Source organism: Phocoena sinus, chromosome 12 (genome assembly GCF_008692025.1).
Source record: "Phocoena sinus isolate mPhoSin1 chromosome 12, mPhoSin1.pri, whole genome shotgun sequence".
Taxonomy (NCBI): Eukaryota; Metazoa; Chordata; class Mammalia; order Artiodactyla; family Phocoenidae; genus Phocoena; species Phocoena sinus.
The window spans coordinates 80,831,741-80,857,586 of record NC_045774.1 but is presented as its reverse complement, the minus strand read 5'-3'; the positions used below and the strand labels follow the sequence as shown (position 1 = coordinate 80,857,586).

General features: G+C 41.9%; 1 protein-coding gene across 2 annotated transcripts in view; it reads left to right on the top strand.

Annotated features, from left to right (window-relative positions):
• Window positions 1-25,846, top strand: part of KCNQ5 (potassium voltage-gated channel subfamily Q member 5) — a 585,721-nt gene that overhangs the window by 457,013 nt on the left and 102,862 nt on the right. For both annotated transcript variants that reach the window (XM_032651575.1, XM_032651574.1), the window contains exons 4-5: window positions 20,809-20,984; window positions 21,249-21,374. In XM_032651575.1, the coding sequence (XP_032507466.1) occupies window positions 20,809-20,984; window positions 21,249-21,374 (302 nt within the window). The remainder of the gene's footprint in view (window positions 1-20,808; window positions 20,985-21,248; window positions 21,375-25,846) is intronic.

Below are 25,846 nucleotides of genomic sequence, written 5' to 3'. Positions count from 1 at the left end.
AGACAGCCTTTATTCACCAAATTGCTCAGGCCAGAAGTCCTGAAGCCACCCTTCGAGCCCCTTCTTTGTGTCGCACCCCACCATCAAACCTTCAGCGAGCCTTGACACCTTCCCCTCCCGTGTCCCCAGTGCACCCCCTCCCTGCGTCCTCCTCACTTCGACCTGGCTCCGCTGAAGCTGCTCTCACCCTCGGTCCGGGCAGTAGCTTCTTCCTTGGCCTGTGACCTCCGCTCATGTTTTCCAGCCCCTCCTGATCTGGTTCCCAAAGGCAACCAAAATGACCTTGGAAAATACAAATCTGATCCTGCACTCTTCTGCCCCAAACCCACCACGCCTGGAAGGACAGCTGAAGCTCTTTCCAGAGGCGCCGTGGTGGGGCCCGAGTCCCCACTGCTCCTCTCAAGCTACACTGGCCTCCTCACCTGCCCTTGTGCACACAACCTGCTCCGCCTCAGGGTCTTCACACTTCCTGCCTGGGACAGCTCCCCCAGACGGGGCCACGGTCACCCCATCACCTCACTAGACCTGGGCTCCTGCATCATCACCTCAGGACGTCCTCCCAGACCACCCGCCCCAAGAGCACCGCCTGTTACCCTGCGGCCCCACCCCTTGCCCTGCTTGTTATTTCTCAGGAGTCTGTGCCACTACCTGACCTTGAATTCTGTACTTACTCATTTGTGTAACGTCAGTCTACAATACACTGTGTTATAGAAGGTTAGCTCCTTGAGGGCAGAAAAGCTTCTGTTTTCTTCACTGCTCTCTCCACTGTGCTCAGCGCACAGCAGACGTGCACTGAAAGCATTTGTTGAGTGAACTACTGCATGAATGAATGAATTGCCTTAACACTTAACACGAGAAAAATCATTTCCAAAAACTCCTGCTGATGGCTCGTCATCGAACCACTTAGTCTCCAAATAAAGAATGTACCACTTAGAATTCTAGGAACAGAGTCAGGAAGCATCTTGGACCCTTTCCAGTTTAGTCCACCTCACTCTTGAAGATACGGAAACCAGCCCTAAGGGAACTGATGGTTGGACCAGGACAGCTCAAGCTCCTGCTTCCACACTTTGTATCTCTGTTCTTTTCGAGAGGTTAGAATTTTGTATTTGTAGGAAAATACAGTGGGACCACAAAATTGCAATTCCTCCTGTCTTGCTGTTCTGTTGGCACTAAAGCATCTGGCACATGACATACGTGGTACACTGAAAATTCACCAATTCATGCAGAAATGGTCCCACGTAGACAAGACAGGCTGACCACTACACTGTCATAGGCTGCATCCCATTGAGACAACCTAAAATATAAAAATTGGGTAGTTATAAGATTTCTGCTAAATTTCCCTGAATGTAGACCATTTGCAAGTAGTTGTATACCCTGTCCTTAATAATCTTTTACTCTGTGGAGATTTATATTTCAGCATGTAAGACTTGCCTACATCCCTGTTTACTGGTCTTTTTACAAAAGAAATGTTATCAAAAAAAGAAGTATGGAATAAAATGAAAGCACTTTAGAACCAGGCAGATATGGACTTGATAGTTGGCCCCATTTACTAGCTAAAAGACCTTGGATAAGATTCCTGAAATTCCTTGGTATCAATTTACTGATCTGTAAAAGTGTGTGTGTGTAAAATATTTTTTTAAGCAGAGATGTTAACATCATGACAGGCACAGTGAGGCAGACTAAGGGCTTTCTGTGTATTATCTCACTGAATCCTCACAACAGCCCTGTGAGGAATGGTTCTGTCTCCTTACAAGAGAACACTCCAAGACTCATCTAGATTAGTAGGCCTGAGGTTCCACAGCTAGGAGGACCTGGGCTCTCTCGCAGTAGGTCCACACTCACAGCCCTGTGCCTCCTCAGAGGGCCGGTATGGAGAAGCGCTGGAATAGAGCCTGTGTGCTGAGCACCTGGCATAGCCCCATACACCAGGGACACTCAGTGAATGCCTTTTCCCTTCTCTTTCCCACCACTGACTCGATAAACTTCCTTGGCCAACGTGCTAGCCTCCCTGGGCCATAGCTTCTTATTTTAAGTAAATAATAATGCTCCCTTTTCTCATTACAGAAGGAACACAGGCTTATTATAGAGCATTTGGACAAAAGAGATGTGCATAAAGAAACTAAACTTTACACATAATCCCACCACCCAAAGAGAGTCACTGTTAGCATGCAGCATAGGTACTTATAGTATTTAGTTTTATGTGTACTATAACAACACGTAATTCTTTGGGGGCAATGTTGGTATCAACCTTTGAATCCTGCTGTGTAAGCAGTTCTTTACATAATGATGTATTGGAGTAGTATTATCCATGGTACTATTACTACTAATGATAATAAGTTAGATAAAATTTATTATGGGCTAGCACTGTACTAAGATCTTTCGAATGTGTTAACTTATTTAGTTATCACAACGTCTCTATGATAGAGACACTTGTATGATTCTCATTTTACAGATAAAGAAATAGAAGCACAGAGAGAGAGGTTCACTAACTTAACCCGGGTAACGCAGCTAATAAGAGGCAGAGCCAGGGTTGGAACTCAGGCAGATGGATTCCATAGTCCATGCTCCAGAATAGATGGACTGGATTGTTTTTGATGAATCCATTTTTGTTAGAGATTTGAATTAGATTTTTTTTTAATTAATTCATTCATTCATTCATTCATTGATGGCTGTGTTGGGTCTTCATTGCCGCGCTCAGGCTTTCTCTAGTTGCGGTGAGCGGGGTCTAGTCTTCGTTGCAGTGCACGGGCTTCTCCTTGTCGTGGCTTCTCTTGTTGCAGAGCGTGGGCTCTAGGTGCACGGGCTTCAGTAGTTGTGGCTCGCGGGCTCTAGAGCGCAGGCTCAGTAATTGTGGCACACGGGCTTAGTTGCTCCGCGTCATGTGGGATCTTCCCAGACCAGGGCTCGAACCCGTGTCCCCTTCCTTGACAGGCAGATTCTTAACCACTGTGCCACCAGGGAAGTCCCTAGATCTAATTTTTATATTATTTAATAATAGTATAATAAGCCTTCTTCTGCAAACCTTTATTGACGTTACAATTTTTTCACTAGGTTAAATTCCTAGAAGTAAAATTACTTAAATCATAGTTATTTCAAATAGTTAATACTTTTGGCCTATGATGCAAAAGGCCCCTCCTCCCAAAATTAAACCATTTTATTGTTAAATAAAACCTTCATGAAAGACCTTTTTCTCCTCCTCCTTGGCAATATTCACTATTTGTTTTTTAAACTTTGTTAGTTTGATAGATTAAAATGGTACCTTGCTACTATCTTAAATTTAAAAACTAGAAATTATAAAGAACTTCTTTCCATATACTTATTGGCCATTTTTACTTCTTCTTAGGGTTAAATTTATATTTATGCCTTCTGTCCAATTTTCTACCAGCATGTTTTCTTATTAGTTTATTTTTATATATTAATGATATTAATCCTTTGTCCATGATCATATGTGTTGCGAACATTTCTTTGAAGTTTTTTTTTGCGTTTCAATCTATGTGTTTTGTTTTTTTTAGGTCCCATTTGTTTATTTTTGTCTTTATTTCCATTTCTCTAGGAGGTGGGTCAAAAAGCATCTTGCTCTGATTTATGTCATGGAGTGTTCTGCCTATGTTTTCCTCTGTGTCTGGCCTTACATTTATGTCTTTAATCCATTTTGAGTTTATTTTTGTGTATGGTGTTAGGGAGTGTTCTAATTTCATTCTTTTACATGTAGCTGTCCAGTTTCCCAGCACCACTTATTGAAGAGGCTGTCTTTTCTCCATTGTATATTCTTGACTCCTTTATCAAAAATAAGGTGACCATATGTGCGTGGGTTTACCTCTGGGCTTTCTATCCTGTTCCATTGATCTATATTTCTGTTTTGTGCCACTACCATACTGTCATAATTACTGTAGCTTTGTAGTATAGTCTGGAGTCCAGGAGCCTGATTCATCCAGCTCCGTTTTTCTCTCTCATGATTGCTTTAGCTATTCGGGGTCTTTTATGTTGCCATACAAATTGTGAAATTTTTTGGTCTAGTTCTGTGAAATGTGCCACTGGTAGTTTGATAGGGATTGCATTGAATCTGTAGATTGCTTTGGGTAGTATAGGCATTTTCACAATGTTCATTCTTCCAATCCAAGAATATCGTTTACCACTCCATCTGTTTGTATCATCTTTAATTTCTTTCATCAGTGTCTTATAGTTTTCTGCATACAGGTCTTTTGTCTCCATAGGTAGGTTTATTCCTAGGTATTTTATTCTTTTTGTTACAGTGGTAAATGGGAGTGTTTACTTGATTTCTCTTTCAGATTTTTCATCATTAGTGTATAGGAATGCCAGAGATTTCTGTGCCTTAATTTTGTATCCTGCTACTTTATCAGATTCATTGATTAGCTCTAGTAGTTTTCTGGTAGTATCTTTAGGATTCTCTAAGTATAGTATCATGTCATCTGCAAACAGTGACAGTTTTACTTCTTCTTTTCCTATTTGTATTGCTTTTATTTCTTTTTCTTCTCTGATTGCTGTGGCTAAAACTTCCAAAACTATGTTGAATAATAGTGGTGAGAGTGGACAACCTTGTCTTGTTCCTGATCTTAGTGAAAATGGTTTCAGTTTTTCACCATTGAGAACGATGTTGGCTGTGGGTTTGTCATATATGGCCTCTATTATGTTGAGGTAAGTTCCCTCTATGCCTACTTTCTGGAAGGTTTTTATCATAAATGGGTGTTGAGTTTTGTCAAAAGCTTTTTCTGCATCTATTGAGATGATCGTACAGTTTTTCTCCTTCAATTTGTTAATATGGTTTATCACGTTGATTGACTTGTGTATATTGAAGAATCCTTGTATTCCTGGGGTAAACTCCACTTGATCATGGTGTATGATCCTTTTTGTGTACTCTTGGATTCTGTTTGCTAGTATTTTGTTGAGCACTTTTGCATCTATGTTCATCAGTGATATTGGCCTGTAGTTTTCTTTCTTTGTGACATCTTCATCTGGTTTTGGTGTCAGGGTGGTGGTAGCCTCGTAGAATGAGTTTGGGAGTGTTCCTCCCTCTGCTATATTTTGGAAGAGTTTGAGAAGGATGGGTGTTAGCTCTTCTCTAAATGTTTGATACAATTCGCCTGTGGAGCCATCTGGTCCTTGGCTTTTGTTTGTTGGAAGATTTTAATCACAGTTTCAATTTCAGTGCTTGTGATTGGTCTGTTTATATTTTCTGTTTCTTTCTGGTTCAGTCTCATAAGGTTGTGCTTTTCTAAGAATTTGTCCATTTCTTCCAGTTTGTCCATTGTATTGGCATATAGTTGCTTGTAGTAATGTCTCATGATTCTTTGTATTTATGCAGTGTCAGTTGTTACTTCTTTTCCATTTCTAATTCCATTGATTTGAGTCTTCTCCCTTTTTTTTTTTTTTTTTTGCGATATGTGGGCCTCTCACTGTTGTGGCCTCCCCCGTTGCGGAGCACAGGCTCCGGGCACGCAGGCTCAGCGGCCATGGCTCACGGGCCCAGCCGCTCCGCGGCACGTGGGATCTTCCTGGACCGGGGCACGAACCTGTGTCCCCTGCATCGGCAGGTGGACTCTCAACTACTGCGCCACCAGGGAAGCCCCCTTTTTTTCTTGATGAGTCTGGCTAATGGTTTATCAACTTTATCTTCTCAAAGAACCAGCTTTTAGTTTTATTGATCTTTGCTATTGTTCCCTTCATTTCTTTTTCATTTATTTCTGATCTGATCTTTATGATTCCTTACCTTCTGCTAACTTTGGGGGGTTTTTTGGTCTTCTTTCTCTAATTGCTTTAGGTGTAAGGTTAGGTTGTTTATTTGAGATGTTTCTTGTTTCTTGAGGTAGGATTGTATTGCTATAAACTTTCCTCTTAGAACCTCTTTTGCTGCATCCCATAGGTTTTGGGTCGTCGTGTTTTCGTTATCATTTGTTTCTAGGTATTTTTTGTTTTCCTCTTTGATTTCTTCAGTGATCTCTTGGTTATTTAGTAGTGTACTGTTTAACCTTCATGTGCTTGTATTTTTTACAGACTTTTTTCCTGTAATTGATATCTAGTCTCATAGCGTTGTGCTCGGAAAAGATACTCGATACAATTTCAATTTTCTTCAATTTACCAAGGCTTGATTTGTGACCCAAGATATGATCTATCCTGGAGAATGTTCCAGGAGCACTTGAGAAGAAAGTGTATTCTATTTTTTTTGGATGGAATGCCCTATAAATATCAATTCAGTCTATCTTGTTTAATGTATCATTTAAAGCTTGTGTTTCCTTATTTATTTTCATTTTGGATGATCTCTCCATTGGTGAAAATAAGGTCTTAATGTCCCCTACTATGACTGTGTTACTGTCAATTTCCCCTTTTATGGCTGTTAGCATTTGCCTTATGTATTGAGGTGCTCCTGTGTTGGGTGCATAAATATTTACAGTTGTTATATCTTCTTCTTGGATTGATCCCTTGATTATTATGTGTCCTTCTTTCTCTCTTGTAATAGTCTTTATTTTAAAGTCTATTTTGTCTGATATGAGAACTGCTACTCCAGCTTTCTTTTGATTTCCATTTGCATGGAACATCTTTTTCCATCCCCTCACTTTCAGTCTGTATATGTCCCTAGGTCTGAAGTGGTTCTCTTGTAGACAGCATATATACGGATCTTTTTGTTCTTTCAATTCACCCAGTCTATGTCTTTTGGTTGGAGCATTTAATCCATTTACATTTAAGGTAGTTATCGTTATGTATGTTCCTATTACCATTTGCTTAATTGTTTTGGGTTTGTTATTGTAGGTCTTTTCCTTCTTTTGTATTTCCTGCCTAGAGAAATTCCTTTAGCATTTGTTGTTAAGCTGGTTTGGTGGTGCTGAATTCTCTTATCTTTTGCTTGTCTGTAAAGGTTTTAATTTCTCTGCAGAATCTGAATGAGATGCTAGCTGGGTGGAGTAATCTTGGTTGTAGGTTTTTCTCTTTCATCACTTTAAATATGTCCTGCCACTGCCTTCTGGCTTGCAGAGTTTCTGTTGAAAGATCAGCTGTTAACCTTATGGCGATTCCCTTATATGTTGTTTCTTTTCCCTTACTGCTTTTAATATGTTTTCTTTGTATTTAACTTTTGATAGTTTGATTAATATGTATCTTGGCATGTTTCTCCTTGCATTTATCCTGTATGGGACTCTCTGCACTTCTTGGACTTGATTGACTAATCCTTTCCCATATTAGGGAAGTTTTCAGCTATAATCTCTTCAAATGTTTTCTCAGTCCCTGTCTTTTTCTCTTCTGCTTCTGGGACCCCTATAATTCGAGTATTGGTGCATTTAATGTTGTCCTAGATGTCTCTGAGAGTATCCTCAATTCTTTTCATTCTTTTTTCTTTATTCTGCTCTGTGGCAGTTATTTCCACTCTTTTTCTTCCAGGTCACTTACTTGTTCTTCTACCTCAGTTATTCTGCTATTGATTCCTACTGGAGAATTTTTAATTTCATTTATTGTGTTGTTCATCATTGTTTGTTTGCTCTTTAGTTCTTCTGGGTCCTTGTTAAATGTTTATTTTCTCCATTCTATTTCCAAGATTTTGGATCACCTTTACTATCATTACTCTGAATTCTTTTTCAGGTAGACTGCCTATTTCCTCTTCATTTGTTTGGTCTGGTGGGTTTTTTGTCTTGCTCCTTCATCTACTGTGAGTTTCTCTGTGTTCTCATTTTGCTTAACTTACTGTGTTTGGTGTCTCCTTTTCACAGGCTGCAGGTTCGTAGTTCGTAGTTCCCGTTGTTTTTGGTGTCTTCCCCCAGTAGGTTGGTTCAGTGGGTTGTGTAGGCTTCCTGGTGGAGGGGACTAGTGCCTACTTTCTGGTAGATGAGGCTGGATCTCATCTTTCTGGTGGGCAGGACCACATCCCGTGGTGTGTTTTGGGGTGTCTGTGACCTTATTATGATTTTATGCAGCCTCTCTGCTAATGGATGGGGCTGTGTTCCTGTCTTGCTAGTTGTTTGGCATAGGGTGTCCAACACTGGAGTTTGCTGATCATTGAGTGGAGCTGGTCTTAGCATTGAGATGGAGATCTCTGGGAGAGCTTTTGCCATTTGCTATTTTGTGGAGCTGGGAGGTTTCTGGTGGACCAGTGTCCAGAACTCGGCTCCCCCACCTCAGAAGCACAGGCCTGACACCCGGCCGAAGCACCAAGACCCTGTCAGCCACACGGTTCAGAAGAAAAGGGAGAAAAAAAGAAAGAAAGGAAGAAAGAAAGAAAAGAAATGGGAGAAAAGAAGGAAGGAAGGAAGGAAGGGAGGAAGGAAAATAAAGTTATTAAAATAAAAAAATTATTTAAAATTTAAAAAGTAAAAAGTAATAAAAAAGGGACAGACAGAACTCTGGGACAAATGGTAAAAGCAAAGCTAAACAGACAAAATCATACAAAAAAGGATACACATACCCTGATGAAAAGAGAAAAAGGAAAAAAATATATATATATCTATAAATAAAGGAAGAAAGCAACCAAATCAATAAACAAATCTACCAATGATAATAAACTCTAGATACTAAACTAAGATAAACATAAAACCAGGAACAAATTAGATGCAGAAAGCAAACCCCAAGTCTACAGTTGCTCCCAAAGTCTACCACCTCAATTTTCGGATGATTCGTTGTCTATTCATGTATTCCACAGATGCAGGGTACATCAAGTTGATTGTGGAGATATAATGCACTCCTCCTGAGGCTGCTGGGAGAGATTTCCCTTTCCGTTTGTTTGCACAGCTCCCGAGGCTCAGCTTTGGATTTGGCCCTGCCTCTGCGTGTAGGTCACCTGAGGGCGTCTGTTCCCGCTCAGACAGGACAGGGTTAAAGGAGCCGCTGATTCGGGGGCTCTGGCTCACTCGGGGGCGGGGGGGCGGAGGGAGGGGCACGGATGCGGGACGAGCCTGCGGCGGCAGAGACCAGTGTGACGTTGCACCAGCATGAGGCACACCATGCGTTCTCCCGGGTAAGTTGTCCCTGGATCCCGGGACCCTGGCAGTGGCGGGCTGCACAGGCTCCCGGGACGGGAGGTGTGGATAGTGACCTGTGCTCACACACAGGCTTCTTGGTGGCGGCAGCAGCAGCCTTAGTGTCTCATGCCCGTCTCTGGGGTCCACGCTTTTAGCCGCGGCTCGTGCCCGTTTCTGGGGTCCACGATTTTAGCCGCGGCTCGCGCCCGTCTCTGGAGCTCCTTTAAGCGGCGCTCTTAAGCCCCTCTCCTCACGCACCAGGAAACAAAGGGAAGAAAAAGTCTCTTGCCTCTTAGGCAGCTCCAGACTTTTTCCCGGACTCCCTCCCGGCCAGCCGTGGCGCACTAACCCCCTGCAGGCTGTGTTCACGCCGCCAGCCCCAGTCCTCTCCCTGCGCTCCGACCGAAGCCCGAGCCTCAGCTCCCAGCCCCGCCCGCCCCGGCGGGTGAGCAGACAAGCCTCTCGGCCTGGTGAGTGCCGGTCGGCCCTGATCCTCTGTGCGGGAATCTCTCCGCTTTGCCCTGCACCCCTGTGGCTGAGCTCTCCTCCGCAGCTGCGAAGCTTCCCCGCTCCGCCACCCACAGTCTCCGCCCACGAAGGGGCTCCTAGCGTGTGGAAACCTTTCCTCCTTCACGGCTCCCTCCCACTGGTGCAGGTCCCGTCCCTATTCTTTTGTCTCTGTGTTTTCTTTTGCCCTACCTAGGTACGTGGGGAGTTTCTTGCCTTTTGGGAGGTCTGAGGTCTTCTGCCAGCATTCAGTAGGTGTTCTGTAGGAGTCGTTCCACATGTAGATGTATTTCTGGTGTATCTGTAGGGAGGAAGGTGATCTCCACGTTTTACCCCTCTGCCATCTTGAAGGTCTTTTTTAACATTTTTTTACTTGTATATATTTGGTATATTCGTGCTTCTCAACTGCAAAATGATGGCTCTTTATTGTTTCTAAGACCCTTGAAATTATAAAATGTTATTCTGTTTCTGTGCTCACTATAAGCAAATAACCCATCAGATCAGTATTGAACATCTTACTATGGCAGGTACTGAGCAGGCACTGAGGTTAAAAATAAGTGTTTTGACTGCCTTCAATGTCTTACAGTTCCTGGGAGAGACCGGCAGGCAAGCAGATGGTACTGACAGTGGTCGTAAGAGTGACAGGAGTGCACCCAGAGCCCCGGGCACCAGTGCGTGAGGGCAGCCTCCTTGACAAGTTGGCACCTGGGCTGAGCCCTAGCAGCAGCTGAGAGGTGGCCACACGGGGAAGGGGAAGGGCTTTCCAGAAAGAGCAGCCTTCTGTAGAGCACTTTGAAGCTGGGAAGCAGAATTTGATCTTTGTTCTAAGTATTGGAAAAGAAAAACAAACTTTTTTTGATCAGAGAAGTAATGTCATCACTTTAACATTTTAATCTGGCAAAAAAATACACAAGAGTTTAGAGAAAGCAAAGACAGGAGTGAGAAGAGCTGTTTGGAGTCTGTGGCGTGGCCGGGAGAGAGGGAGCCTCGCCCTTAGCCGGGGGACACAGGACCAGTGGGAGGAGGGAGAGAGGGGAGATATTTGGAGCAGAAGCAGCAGAAGTACACAGCTCGCTGGATGTGAGATGAAGGAAGCAGTAGAGAAGATGCTCACCTAAAATCAAACGTGCAATCTGTATCAGGATGCTGGGGTTTTAACGGGTACATTTATTCTGAAATTTACCTGGAGAAATAAATAGGTTTAGAATAATTCATAATCTTTTTTTACAAAGGAGTAACATTGAAGGGATATTACCCTGTCTAATATCTAGTGTCATACTGATGACACATAGGGAATAGAACAGAAAGAATCTAGAAATAGACCTCTCCATGAGTATATGGAGACATTTGGAAAAGAATAGGCTTTTTATTTAGGTGGTATTGGAAAAACTGGCTGTCACATAGGATAAAAAGAAAGATTAGTTCTCTACTTCACCACAGAGACAAACATAAATTTCATAAAAGTTAAGGATGTCTCAGTTAGAGTAATGCTAATTGTTATAACATACAAATCCTCAAATTCCAGTAACTTCTCAAATTAGAAGTTCATTTCTTCCTTGCGTTTGAGAGTCCAATGAAGGTGCTTCTTGCTGGGGCTAGGGTGTGTGGTAGAAGCCCTGCTGCATGCGGTCACTCGGGACCTGGCTGACAAGGCCCCGCCATCTTCAGCATCTGGCCCCTAAGGACATCCTGAAGGCCCACATGAGCTGGCAGACAGGAAAAGACAGCCCCTAAGGCCATCTGCTTCCCCTCAGCCCGGAAGAGGCACACACCATCTCCACTCACCTTCCATCGGCTAGGACGGGTCACATTCCCCCACCCAGAGGCGAGCGGACCTGGGAAATGACGTCCCTGGTAGGCAGCCGCTTCCGAGGGGTAGTTCTGTGCCTCAGAAGATAAGCATGTATCTGTGGAGGACAGCTAGCTACCGTTGCCACAAAGAACATGCCAAACAGAGTACATATGTTAACTAAATGAGCAGCTAAATACACCAGACAGAATCTAGGAAAGTAGTTTCATAATCTTGGGCAAAGGCCTTCTTGATGACTTGCCTTCTATGACTTCTTCATGACATGAATCTGTTTAAAAAAAAAAAAAAAAGGTGATGTTTTGTCTATCATATTAGCAAAGATTACAAATTTATAATATTCCACGTAATACTTGAAAATGCTTAGAACAGTATTACACAGTAAACAGTAAATTTTAGCTATTATTATCACTATCGTTATTTTATTAGCATTGCTTTTTATTAGCAAGGAGAGATAAATACTTTCATACATTGTTACCACCATTTGGAGGGCACTTTGATATCAAAACTCAAAATGTGCCAGCCTTCAACCCAGCAATCCAATCTCCAGGAATGTATCCTTAAAGAGAATACCTACAAAAATTTATGTACAAGGCTATTCATTTCAGCATCATTTTAATAGCAAAAATTAAAGAACTTACAGCTCCTTAGTAAAGAATTAGCTAATTAAATAAATTTACTTCTTATACGTATGTCTAAGGTTTTGACATTTTATAGCAGCTATTACTTTTATAATTTTAAAACAGATATTTCATTAAAATTATCCAAATTTTAGCTTATAGTGAAGTCACTGAAAAAAGCTCAAGGAATTAGAACAAAAATGGAGGTGGGAGAGGGTAGAATCACCAGGAATGTAGTAATTGTTGCACTTCTGTTTTGCCCAGAGGCAAGAAGATGAAATGACCTTAAAGTGCAAGAGGGAAATTTATGTTAGCTATTAGGGGAATCTTTCTGAGACTCTAACATAATTTACAAAAATTCTTAAAACCTGAAGTCTCCAGACAGTTTCTGGATGTCAAGATGTACCCCCTTTGTGGTTCACCTCTAGAAAATTTATCTCTCCTAACAATTACTAGTATAAAAGTGTTCAACTGTGCTTTGTTTAATCCATGTGATTTAGTTCTTCCCTTTATGATTTTAAATTAGGCCAAGCATACTAAAATATACTCTCTGATAGATGCATTGTGTCACGTAATTGTAGCAACAAAACACCGCCCGCCAAGTTCAGATATACAATTGACCCTGCTTTAACCCAATCTTAGGTCCATGATAGGGTAACCTTGGATGTGAATCCACCTTATAATGAGGGCTTTTCAGTATTTCAGTGACTAATTCCTTTTACTCAGCATCCGGGGTGATCAATTTGTATTGATTTTGCTGACTAATCCTGGAGCAAAGTTCCAGAGGGGTCTAATTATAACCTCATACACACCCTACGTGTCTTAAATATCACAGTATTTACTTCATTCAAATCTTTGCAGTCTCCTCAAGTCTCAAGAATTCATCCATAAAACATTCTAAGTGACTCAGTGGATATGTGAGCCTACTTCCTAATAGCTTATAAGCCTATATTCCACATCCCTAATGGGCTGCCTGTAATCAGTAACTGTTTCTTCACTGCTTCCTGACTTGTTCCCCACTGTTTCCGTTGGGAGGGGCACTTAAGAGCTCCAGATTACACTTTTTTTTTTTCTTCATGCAGCTTGGAGCTCCTCCTTGTTTATTAGCAGTTCTGCTTCTTTCTCTAACCCCACTGTCTCTGGATGTATCCGTAAAGGTACCATCTGTTTTAGTGCCATTTTATTTCTGCTTTATTCTCCCTGCACTTCTTTCTTTCGTCAATGCTTTATCGTAACAATTTATTCTTGCTTTAGTTTCCACCTGCTTTTGCAGCCTACCCCTTTCACCCTCCCCGCCACCACTACCCCCCAGCCCATGTCACTCTAGATTTCCTTTATCCAAGGAATGGGGTACCATGACTCTTAAGGGCACAGCTTTGGAGTCAGGTAAGGGCCAGCTCAGCCACTTGTAGGTATGGCTAGTTGACCCCCGCAAGCCTCAGTTCTTCATTTGTAAGGAGGAGAAAGGAATGATACTGTCTCCCTCATAGGGCTGTTGGGAGGACTAAATGAAATGATGGACTTCAGGGTTTCCCAGTCTTGGCACTACTAACACTGGGGACTAGTAATTCTTTTTTCAGAGGGCTGTTCTCGGCATTGTAGGATGTTTTGAAGCAACCCTGGCCTCCACCACTAGATGCCAGCAGCAACCCCCTTCCCAGTTATGACAACCAAATATGTCTCCAGACGTTGCCAAATGCCCCCGGGAGGCAAAATTGTCCCTACTGACAACCACTGGTGCACATAAAGCATTTGGCACAATGCCTGGTACACAGTAGGGACTTGATAAACATTTGCAATAGATTGATGATCAGATTGATGAGTGAATATTCATTTCTAATGCGAGTGTCTAATACAGTGCTTGACCCTCAATTAACTTCTTCATACACGAACAGATGAACAAATGAACAAATGAATCTGAAGCAAATGAGCCTTGAGGGCTACCTGTAATTCCTACAGGTGCTGTCTTCACTTAAAACAAATGCTCCTATGTTGCAAAAAACATTTTGGACAAATAACTAATTGTTATTAGAGCAGCTTAAGCTGTTCTACCCAGTTTTTCCCCAGCTTTATTGAAATGTACTTGAGAAAAACATGGTGTAAGTTTGTGTACAATCTGTCGATTTGATACACTTACATACTGCAAAATAACAACTCCATCGCGTCGCATAATTACCATTTCTTTTTTGTGGCGAAAATATTTAAGATTCACTCTCTTAGCAACTTTCAAATATATAATACAGTATTATTAACTATAATCACCATGCTGTACATTAGGTTCCCCAGAACTTATTCATCTTATAACTGGAAGTTTGCAATCTTTCACCAACATCTCCCCATTTCTCCCCACCCCCTACACCCTGGTAAACATGATTCTAGTCTTGGTTTCTATGAGTTTTACTTTTTTAGGTTCCACATATGAGTGATATACAGTATCTGTCTTTCTCTATCTGGCTTATTTCACTTAGCTTAATGCCCTCGAGGTCCATCCACGTTTTTGCAGACATTAGGATTTCCTTCTTTCTCATGGATGTACAGTATTTTGATAGATAGGTAGGTAGGTAGATAGATAGATAGCTCTTCTTTACCCATTCATCCATTCATTGATGGACACTTAGGTTGTTTCCATATCTTGGCTATTGAGAATAATGCTGCAGTGAACACGGACGTGCAGACATCTTTCAAGATCCTGTTTTAGTTATCTTTGGATATACACCCAGAAATAGGATTGCTGTGTCCTGTGATAGTTCTATTTTTAATTTTTTGAGGAACCTCCATACTGTTTTCCATAGTGGCTATACCAATTTACATTCCCACCAACCGTGTAGGAGGGTTCCCATTTCTCCACATGCTCTCCAACATTTATCTCCTGCCTTTCTGATATAGCATTTTAACAGGTATGAGGTTTTGATTTGCATTCCCTAATGATCAGTGATATTGAGCACCTTTTCAATACATGTTGGCCATTTGTATGTCGTCTTTGGAAAAATGTCTGTTCAGATCCACTGCCTGATTTTTAATTTGATTGTTTGGGGTTTTGGATTCTTTTTTCTTATTTACTATTGAATTTGTATTAGTTACTTGTATATTTTGGATATTAACTCCTTATCAGCTATGTGATTTGAAAATATTTTCTCTCTTTCATTGCCTTTTCATTTTGTTGATGGTTTCCTTTGCTGTACAGAAGCTTTTCAGTTTGCTGTAGTTTCACTTGTTAATTTTTGCTTTTCTTGCCTTTGCTTTTGGTGTCAAATCCAAAAAATCATTGCCAAGGCAAATGTCAAGAGGCTTACCCCCATGTTCTTCTAGGAGTTTTATAGTTTCAGGTGTTACATTTGTCTTTAATCCATTTTGAGTTAATTATTGTGAGTGGTGTAAGATAGTGGTCCAGTTTCATTCTTTTGCATGTGACTGTCCAGTTTTCCCAACACCGTTTATTGAAGAGACTGTCCTTTCCCCATTGTATATTCTTGGCTCCTTTGTCATTAATTAACTCACCATATATGTGTGGGTTTATTTCTGGGCTCTCTATTCTGTTCCATTGACCTATGTGTCTGTTTTTATGCCAATATCATACTGTTTTGATTACTATAACTTTGTAATATAATTTGAAATGAGAAAGTGTGATGTTTCTAGTTTTGTTCTTCCTTCTCAAGATTGTTTTGGCTATTCAGGGTCTTTGTGATTCCATACGAGTTTGGGACTGTTCTTTTTCTGTGAAAAACAGCACTGGAATTTGATAGAGATTGCACTGAATCTGTAGATTGCTTTGGGTAGTATGGACATTTTAACAATACAAATTCTTCCAATCCATCAGCATAGAATATCTATTTATTAGTGTCTTCTTCACTTTCTTTCATCAATGTTTTATAGTTTTCACCGAACAGATCTTTCACCTCCTTGATCAAACTCCTTCCTAAATATTTTATTCTTTTTGATGCTATTGTAAATGGGATTTTTTCCTTAATATCTCTTTCTGATAAATTGTTGTTAGTATATAGAAACACAACTGATTTTTGAATATTTATTTTGTGTCCTGCAACTTTGCTTAATTCATTTATTATTTCCAACAGTTTTTTGGTGGAGTCTTTAGAGTTTTCTATATATAATATGTCATCTGCAAATAGTGACAGTTTTACTTCTTCCTTTCTGATTTGGATGATTTTTATTTCTCTTTCTTGCCTAATTGCTATGGCTAAGACTTCCAATACTAAGGTGAATAAAACTGGCAAGAGTGGGCATCATAATTTGTTCCTGATCTTAAAGGGAAAGTTTTCAGTTTTTTACCACTGAGTATGATGTTACCTATGGGCTTGTTTTGTGGCCTTTATTACGTTGAGGTGCATTCCCTCTATATCCACTTTGTTGAGAGTTGTTATCATGAAAGTGTGTGTATTTTGTCAAGTGCTTTTTCTATATCTATTGAGATGATCATATAATTTTTATCCTTCCTTTTATTAATGTGGTGTATCACATTGATTGATTTGCAGATGTTGAACCATCCTTGCATCCCTGGAATAAATCCTGCTTGATCATGGTGTATGATCCTTTTAATGTACTGTTGAATTCAGTTTGCTGGGATTAAGGACTTTTACATTTACATTCATCAGGCATATGTACTTTTATTTTCTTGTGGTGTCCTTATCTGGTTTTGATATCAGGGTAATGCTGACCTCATAAAATGAGTTTGGAAGTGTTTCCTCCTCTTCTGTTCTTTTTATGGAAGAGTTTGAGAAGGACTGGCACTTATTCTTTAAATGTTGGTGTAATTCACCAGTGAAGCCTTCTGGTCCTGGACTTTTTTGTTTGTTAGGAGGTTTTTGATTACTGATTCTATCTCTTTATTAGTGATTGGTCTGTTCAGCTTTTCTATTTCTTCCTGATTTAGCCTTGGTAGGTTGTATGTTTCTAGTAATTTAACTATTTCTTGTAGGTTGTCTGTTTCATTAAGATCTGCTTCTGGTAGTTTATCTTGTTCATTTGTTTGGAACATATTACTTTGTTTCTTCATTTTCCTTGACTCTTTGTGTGGGTTTCTGTGTGTTAGATGAACAGCCTCCTACCCCAGTCTTGACAGACTGATCTTGTGTGGGAGATGAACGTCATCAATCAGCCCAGCCTTGGCTTCTGGTTGTCTCTAAAACCTATGTGATTGTCTAATCACTTTCCCTGTTTTTAGTGGTGCCCAGTGGTTGAATATGTGCCCAGACCGATCAGTGTCCCAGGGGGAGGGTCACAGTCAGCTCCTAGATACAGGGTCCAGTTTAGGAGCAGTGGGGAAAGTGTGTCATTAGACCCCATCCAAGGAGAAACTGGGAGGTGGGCATTTCACCTGTCCCCTCTGTACTGGGCCCAGTTATACAGCCATGGAGTGGGGGAGGGGGCTATGGGGTCCGGAACCCATTATGAACTTCTTTCTTTGCTACAGGCCTGTGGGACTCCTGAATGAAAGCCCCACTGGCTGTCAGAGCCAGGTGACCCAGGGGTTCTTCTGTCAAGCAGCAGCCTCAAAAGCTGGGGCACCAGATGTGTATAAAAGCTTCCTGAGGGAGATACTGGCAAACTGGAGCAGGCCAGAGGGAGAGGCCAGGGGAGGCGTCCACCGGCTTCTGTGGTCTCAGGAGAGAACTGCAGTCACTCCCTAGTTGGATGCTAAAAATTAGAGGCCTGACTGGCAGGCGGCAGCTTTTAAAGTACGCAAGTAGAACCGTTTCAGGAAAGGTCGGGGAGACTGGCGTTTCTGCCTGGACACGGGTGGTGGGTGAGCAGAGGCCCAGTGCTCATGCCCGCTAATACCTGCTTCTGTGTTTGCTGTAGTGTGTGGGGCTCACAGATGCAAGCCCCGCGGCTTTCAGAGCTAGGTGTTCGGAGGGGGGGGGCATCCCTCTGGTGGGAGTCTTAAAAATTGGGGCGCTAAAAATGGGGTTCAAACCCTTAGTCTCCCAGGGAAAAGCTGGGAGTTGGAGGTCCCTGCTGTGTGCTAGGACTGGGGTTTATGGCGAGTGCATCTCAGCCTCTCCTGCCGTTTTGATGTGAGCGTTTTCTCATTCTCCCAGTGCATAGGAGCCCCTTGGCTAGTTTCTGGATTTCCTGCCAAGGGAATTACTGCGTGTGTAGCTGTTCATTTGGTGTGTCTTTGGGAGGGCGGTGGTTCAGGGGTCTCCTATGATGCCATCTTTAAAGACCACGGCTGCCCACTGTCACAAAAGGTAAATCTTAGGGAGATTTCCTTTTTATAAACATCAGTGGCTGACGGCTGTGAATTATTATATTGCTGTAGAATTCTGTGCTGGTTTGATTAACTTACAGGTATTTTAGATTGATGTTCCAGTTATTAAGCCACTGATGTGGTAAGAGAACAAAGCTCAAGCTACTTTTAAATGTTTATTAACCTAAGTTTATTCTATAAACATTTATTGAGTGCCTACCATGTTTCAGGCACTGTTCTAGATACTTCGGATACAAGTATCCAACCTTGTGGATCCTCCATTCTGCTAAGTAATGGTCTACAAAAATAATAAATACATAAATAAAAATGAAAGTCAACTCATAACTTCTAAAATATTAAGCTGGGAAATATCTAGGTGGTACTGACAGCAAAATTCCAGTGGATGACTGTAATCCAACAAGAAACATTTTTGTGGGTGCATTCATTGTGTGCCATGTGGTTGCTCATTTATGACTTCATTGAACTCTGACTTTCTGATCTGAATTAAAATGAGCGTATTAAATCTAATCTGTGGTTACCTTTACATATGATGTGACTTAAAACCTTTAGATTATGATTCACTGTGTGCATAATTTTTGAAATTTTCTCAAACCTACAGGATTCCTTTTTCTAGGTTTTCTCTAATGAACTGACTTTATAGCATACTTTTTGTGCTGTAGTGTAACAGGCCTATAGCTGATTTTTTAAAACTAATACAATATATGTTTTTTGTGTCTCGCTTTTTTCATCTGTGGAATACCTAACCAACACGGGGTGTTATAAGAATTAAAAGAATATAACATTTGTAAAAAACCTAGAACTAAAGGAAGTGCCTGGCACAAAGTAAATTTTAAGTCTGTGCTTTCTGCACCCCTACTGGTCATTTACTTACTTCAATTTTTTCTAATATTGTACCTTTTTCTTTCCTTTGTACACTTGTGAGGAAGCAGGCCTACAATGAGAAATAGAAGCAAAATGTATATCCATCAGGGCCATATAAGGAGTGTCCCTTTGTCTGTAGACCACTTGTCTTGGAAGTAAGTCCCTCCAAATGATGAAAACCAAGAGATGTTTTCACATTTAACTCTTTTTTAAAGTTTTTTCCTGATTTCAAAAGACATTTTCATTGTTATAAAACTCCAACATTACCAAAATTAATAACTTAGAAAGTCCCTTTATCCGCATACTCACCACAACTCTCTACCCCAGAGAGAATTCATAGTAATATTCGGTGTCTATTCTCACATGTCTTTCCTAGGTGTATAATATATGTGTTATTAAATAAGAGTACATTGTTCATACTGCTTTGCGACTGACTTTACTCGCTTAACGTCTTTGATGTCCGTATCAACGTAGGTAGTTCCTTCTCATCTCCGACAGCTATGGAGCGAGAGAAAAGGATGCATTTGTGGCTGGCTGTGCACCCAGCCACAAGCTCCCGCAGCGTGCAGATACGACTGGAGGAATCCCTTTGGCTCACCCACGTCCTGCCAACCCCTGACCCTCTCCAAGTCCTGACCCAAAAGGGCACCAGGAGAGTGAGTCTAAGGATGCTGTTAGTGCACGCCAGGGGCCAGGCCTTCCTGAATGCAGGCACGACTGGGCTGGGCAGAGGATACACATTCACACAGCAGTTACCCCTGAGGCTCCCAGAAACATCAGTAACTGCGACCCCCTGAGGTGGGGCTCTTCTTGGGAGTGTGGCCACCTGGTCATGCACAGCCCACTCGCAGCAGGAAGGACATCTTACTGAGGATGATCAGGTCAAGCTAACCTACTGTAAAATCTCCATTGGAAGCCATTCATCCCACTTCACCTCTCCCACTTCAAAGCCTACCTTCCCTCGCTCAGATGTTTACCCTTGGAGCGATTAAGTCATTCATCTTTTCTGTGCTCTCCTTAGCTGCTCTTTTTCTCTTTTTAGCTGACAAAAGGGCAGATATGATTTAAGCCAGACGTCAATATGTCAAACATTAAATATCCATTCCCATGCAGTGCGTGGTATGTATGATCACCTCCTCTATTGTAACCAATGGAATGTTAATTAACTTGTGTACAGAACTTACCCAGAACTGACTGGCGCCGTACAGAGCACGCAGAGCAGAACGCTTAGAGCGGTCCGCTCAGTTGGGGCCTTTGTCTAAGAGGCTGCAAAGGTGCAGACTCCACAACACAAGTGAATTTTCTGCAGAACAGAGCTACCAGCTTCTTCGGCAAGAAAACAGGAGACATGATTATGCGAAGTAGCCCTTTCGCATCTGGACAGGCTATGTACTCTCTGTGGCATCAGCCAGCAGGCCGCGGTGCTTGGGCAGGGGCAGAGGCAGAAGCCCCTTCCTACAGGCAGGACCACCCCTGCCGCAGGACTGCCGTGGGGACGCTGCGCCAGCCCGAAGCCCTCCGAGCACCGGACCTTCCGAAGGCGGTGTCCAGGCGTTTGAAGGTTAAACGGCGAGTGGTCCAAACCTGCGTGGCTGAAGCAGAGAACGGCCGAGGGTCAGACCGGGGCAGCAGGCGCAGGAGGCCACGTCCTCCGCCTTCCACTCCTCGACGATCACAGAGCCCGCGTGGCGCATGCCGGCCTGGGGCTCAAGAGCAGTTCCCTGGGCCCCAAACAGGTCAAAAGGACCCTTTCTGAAATCCTGTTTTGGAAACTAAAACCTCCCGGTCGTGCTACTTACGGCTGCTTCACCCTCTTTCTTTCAGATACCATCGTTCTCATCGCCTCCATAGCGGTAGTTTCTGCCAAAACTCAGGGTAACATCTTCGCCACGTCGGCGCTGCGCAGCCTGCGCTTCCTGCAGATCCTGCGCATGGTGCGCATGGACAGGCGCGGCGGCACCTGGAAGCTGCTGGGCTCCGTGGTCTACGCGCACAGCAAGGTGGGGGTGCCCTCGCCCAGGTGCGGGCAGGGTGTTCTTAACTTCTTCCCTTGCTGCCATGATATTTACTAAACCCATCGAAAGCAAACTTAATCTTTTCAGTAATTGGTTAAAGCAATGTGGGACACGAGGTGTAGTGGATTATGTGAAAGTCATCATAAGTATCCAAGCAGTAGTCAAACGCATGGAATCATGCTTGTATTTTTTTTTCCCTTTTTCAAAGATTTTTCACCTCTAAAAATCTCTCATTCCTTTTATATCTAGGAATTAATCACAGCTTGGTACATAGGATTTTTGGTTCTGATTTTTTCGTCTTTCCTTGTCTACCTGGTGGAAAAGGACGCCAATAAGGAATTCTCCACCTACGCGGACGCGCTCTGGTGGGGCACGGTGAGTGTGAGCGCCTGCTTGTGTTTATTGGATGCTGTGAGATGTTTCCTTTGAATGTAGTGTAGGGATTCCCATGGGTGGTCCCAATAAAACGATGAACTTCCAAAAGGGAGTTAAGTGAAAATGTACAGCGCTTATAATTATCTAAAGAGTTTCCCCTGTTAAATCCAACAAAGTTAAGTTCTCTAACAAATCATCAGTAGTATTTCTTGCATGCTACACTGTTGCCACAATAAAGACAAGTAATTTTTTAACCGCGATTAAAATGTTCATGGGCTTGTTCGTTTTAACTGTGGAGCACAGCTTTAAAGTACAAATGGTTGCATTGTTTGGCCACTTGTCAAAAAGTTTATCTGAGGTTTAAAAGAAAAAAAGAAAAAAGGAGTACTAGCTGAATGAAAGAAAAGTAAAATTATGGTACAAAAAGGGAAAAAGGGAAGAGTGGTAACCATCTCTGGGATCAGAGACTATAAACCCTGAATTTCAAAACTTTCCACTCATAAAACTCTTTTTCCTTTATATTGTTGTTAAAGGATAGTTTTCCAAACAAATAAAAGTAAAATCACGACTCTCATACAGGTAGAAAATAAACATGTCCTCAAGATTTTATTTAAACTTTTAAGTATTCAAACGAATGTGCAAACAGAGGCACACCTGGCTTCTTCCACAGTGAAAGAGGAAAGTCAGAGGAACCCGCACCAGACAGAATGTACTTACACGTCCGTAAACAAGAATTATTTTGCATTGCTGCTACAACTTATGTAGTCCTAAAATAGCTCAAAGGCCTGAAAGGTGCAGAGCCCGCCCCATAAAAGCAGGAACTGAGAACCTGGAAGAGTGTACTCTAAACAACACATAGTTTTCCATCAAAGTAAAAATTGTCTTTACAGTGTAAAGAATCTATAAAACAGTCAATGAAACGTGTACCCTATTAAGAATGTCTTAGGATAAAGGGGTGCTTTATGCAATGTGTAAACTACATTTTTTAAATTCTATTCCTTAAGGCATTCCAAAAGGGTGAAAATACAAGAGCAGTTATAGTTGTTTGAAGACTTTCCCTGTCTCTTTGGTCCAACAAATTTGTTCTCTTCTAAATCATCGGCAATAATTCTTGAGTGCTAGATTGTCGCCAAAATAAAAATCTGTCATCTTCTTAAACTGAGATTAAAACATTGGTAAGTTCGTTTGCCAGTTTGCTTTGTGGAGCACAGATTTTTAAGTTCCCAGTTGTTGCATTGTTCCGCTGTTTGTCAGAAGCTCCTCAGCGAGAACTAGATCTCTTGTCAAGGACGTGGATAACTCGGCAGGGCCTGTAGTAAGCAGAACTTGGTATGTTTGTGGGTTGCATAGCAGCAGTAATATGAATAAAAATCAAAAATATATTCATCTGAAGATTAAGATTTTTTTTCCTTAAATTATCAGAGTTAAATGCCTCCAAGATTGTGCCACTGATAACAAAGCATTCTGTTGGTTTAACAATTTGGTTTCCAACTCCTTCCCCTACCCTACAAACAATAATGGCCACTTTGAAAGGAGGAAAGTGGAAAACCCAGAAGAGAGCAGTCATCTGACATTCTTAAAACACTTCTTATGTGTAGAGAACAAATGAATATCTATGACTCGCGGTGGGATAAACTGTGTAAACTGAGCAAACAGGAGGCTTTTCTAGCCAGCGGGGGAAGACAACTGATTATCCCAGGCTTCAAAGCAGCGATTTGAATTGGAAGTTTAGATTTTGCGCCTCTGTGATAATTCTAACGTGCGTGAGTGACAGGACACTCAGAAGCCCCTTCTCTGAGGTGCATCTGTTGGTGGGTCCACCTGGCAGCTCTCTGGCCTTCTGGCCTTCCGTCTTCCTTTCTCCTTCCTACTGATCAGAATCACTTCACTGTGTGTTGAACGGTGTGTGGGAAGCTCTGAATGTGCCTCTCACTTAGTCACCAGCTTGTTTCTTTTGCCGGAACAACCCATGTAGCAGGTTTCCAAAGGTTCATCTCTGTTCGTTTCAGGGAAAAGCAACATCTATTCATTGATTTCATTCCAGTAGTGCTATTTGACTGAAGTTTAACCTGTACTTAACAGGATCTTTGAATGGCCTAATTATGTCTCTTTAAAGAAAGAAAAAAGTCTAGCCTTGAGTACAAGAGTAAAAATTTTCTAAGGTGTTGAGCTTCTAGGAATAAAAAAGGCCTTGTTGGTCCACAGTGGGTTTGTTGATATTAACTGATTCATTCATGAAATCGTCTGAAGCCACAAAAAGCAAACAAGAGAACCTATTAGTTCTATTCCTTATAAGAACATACTAGGTCTCCAGTGTGAAGTAAAACGAATTTAAAATACTGAATGTACCTTTTATTATATGTTAATGAAGACCTTAATGAAATCTATGTCTGGTTACTTTTTAGTTAAAATTGTCCATGTTTGAAGTGAGAGAGTGGCATGGACGTAAATACACTACCAAATGTAAACTAGATAGCTAGTGGGAAGCAGGTGCATCGCACAGGGAGATCAGCTTGGTGCTTTGTGACCGCCTGGAGGGATGGAATAGGGAGGATGGGAGGGAGGGAGACGCAAGAGGGAAGAGATATGGGGATGTATGTATACATATAGCTGATTCACTTTGTTGTACAACAGAAACTAACACACCAGTGCAAAACAATTATACTCCAATAAAGATGTTTAAAAAAATAAAAATAAAGATAAAGTTGTCCATGTTGCATGTATGGACACCTTGCTAACTAAGGAAGTATCCAGAATACATAGGGAAATGAAAGCGTCCTGCACTGGAGTGTTTCTTAGTGCTAGGCTTTGGTGAAAAAACAACAAAAAAAAGGAAATCCTCATTTCTTAAAAAAAAAAAAATGCCCGAAGTATCGACATTAAAATGCCATTTGTAGGCTATGGATCCAGTGTCCCAGTGAATTCTAAATATTAAATACGAAAGCCCTTCCATTAAGAAGGTGCTGAGGGCTGTACCCAAACCAACTGCAGGAGGGACACAGAGTGCCATCAGCACTGCTCAGAGCCAGTAACAACTCGGAGAACTTTGATACCTGAAAACAATTCCATACTAGCGAACAACAGTACTCGGCCCACTGAGTAAGTGGGATAATCGATACAAAAGGCTGGTCCTAGCGCATGGCAGGTACCCAGCCACAGATGCGGCTGCCGTGGATGTGAGGTGGGAGAACCACTACAGCCAAGGAACACAGAGCGGTACCTTCCTGGCACACCCACAGCTTAAGCGCAGAAGGGGCGTGGGAACTGGGGTTTCGATGAAAAGATGTTCTGGCTTCTGAAGGAGCAACTGAAGAGGCGTTGATGACAGTGGACGTGCCGGGGGAGAGGGGAGGCTGAGGCCCTAGCTGCGGCTCCGGGACAAGAGGACCTTCTGGTTGCTGGGCGGAGTTCCATTTAATGTTATTTCCTATTATTATTATCCTCCTTTCCAGTTGCTTTAGGTTTATTCTGAAGTAATTTAAAAACAGGTTTTTCCGCAGTTACGTTTTATTATGATCTCCTTCTTTCCTGTTATTATTTTCTTCCTTTTGATTGGCTGAAACAACTTAAGATCCCATCCTCCTGAAGTAATTTTTCCTGGTAATGACCTATTCTTGAAGGCCAGCTTGTCCTCTTCCTATTTACCACTATTCCTGTGACGAAGACAGTGTTACGGGTTTTTTTTAAAGACGCAAACAACAGCAGATGATATAAATCTACTCTTGAGAAAGCATCTGAAAAGTACAGCCTCCACCTGAGACCTGTGCCTGAGATGATTCCTTCAGACATGTTGAGGATTTGATGTCGGCCAGAGTTAGTCCCAGAATTCATGCTAAAAACCAGACAATCTTTCTCCAAGCATCAGTATAGGAGGCTCTGCATTCAACAGGTTGTACAGCCCAAATATATGCCATGAGTTTCATCCCCCTGCAAAGTCTAAGAATAGGAGATGGTGCACATTTGTGGAAAGAGCTAAGATACCCTTGTCACTGATAACATCTGTTACCCTTCCGAGAATCAACCCTCCTCCCATCAGGTTCACCAGGACAAAATGTTTTCTTCCACTTCATATAAGCTGTTGCTTTCTGACTTATCTGAGTCGGATAATTAACTGTATCTGCTGGTACAGTTAATTAAAGTTGTGTTTCTTACCAATGCATTACCTGATGGTATCCAAGCCTTACTTTACTTCTAACCATTCAAGATTATTAATGACCAAGTGAAAACTGAGACACACATACCCCAGCCATTACCCCCCAAAACAGCCGAGTGGTTAGTAACCTCTCCAAGTGCCACGCCTACCTTAAGGGCATTTATGGGCTATACTGGTTATAAGTCTCTGTGGGGAACTCTTTCCTAAGATGTCTGTTCCTTGAAAATTGTCACCGCACATGCGACTCTGGACACTTTTGCTCAGTATTACTCCATAAGCACTGAGCACGTGCTGTATTGAAAAAAAAAATGTATTATAG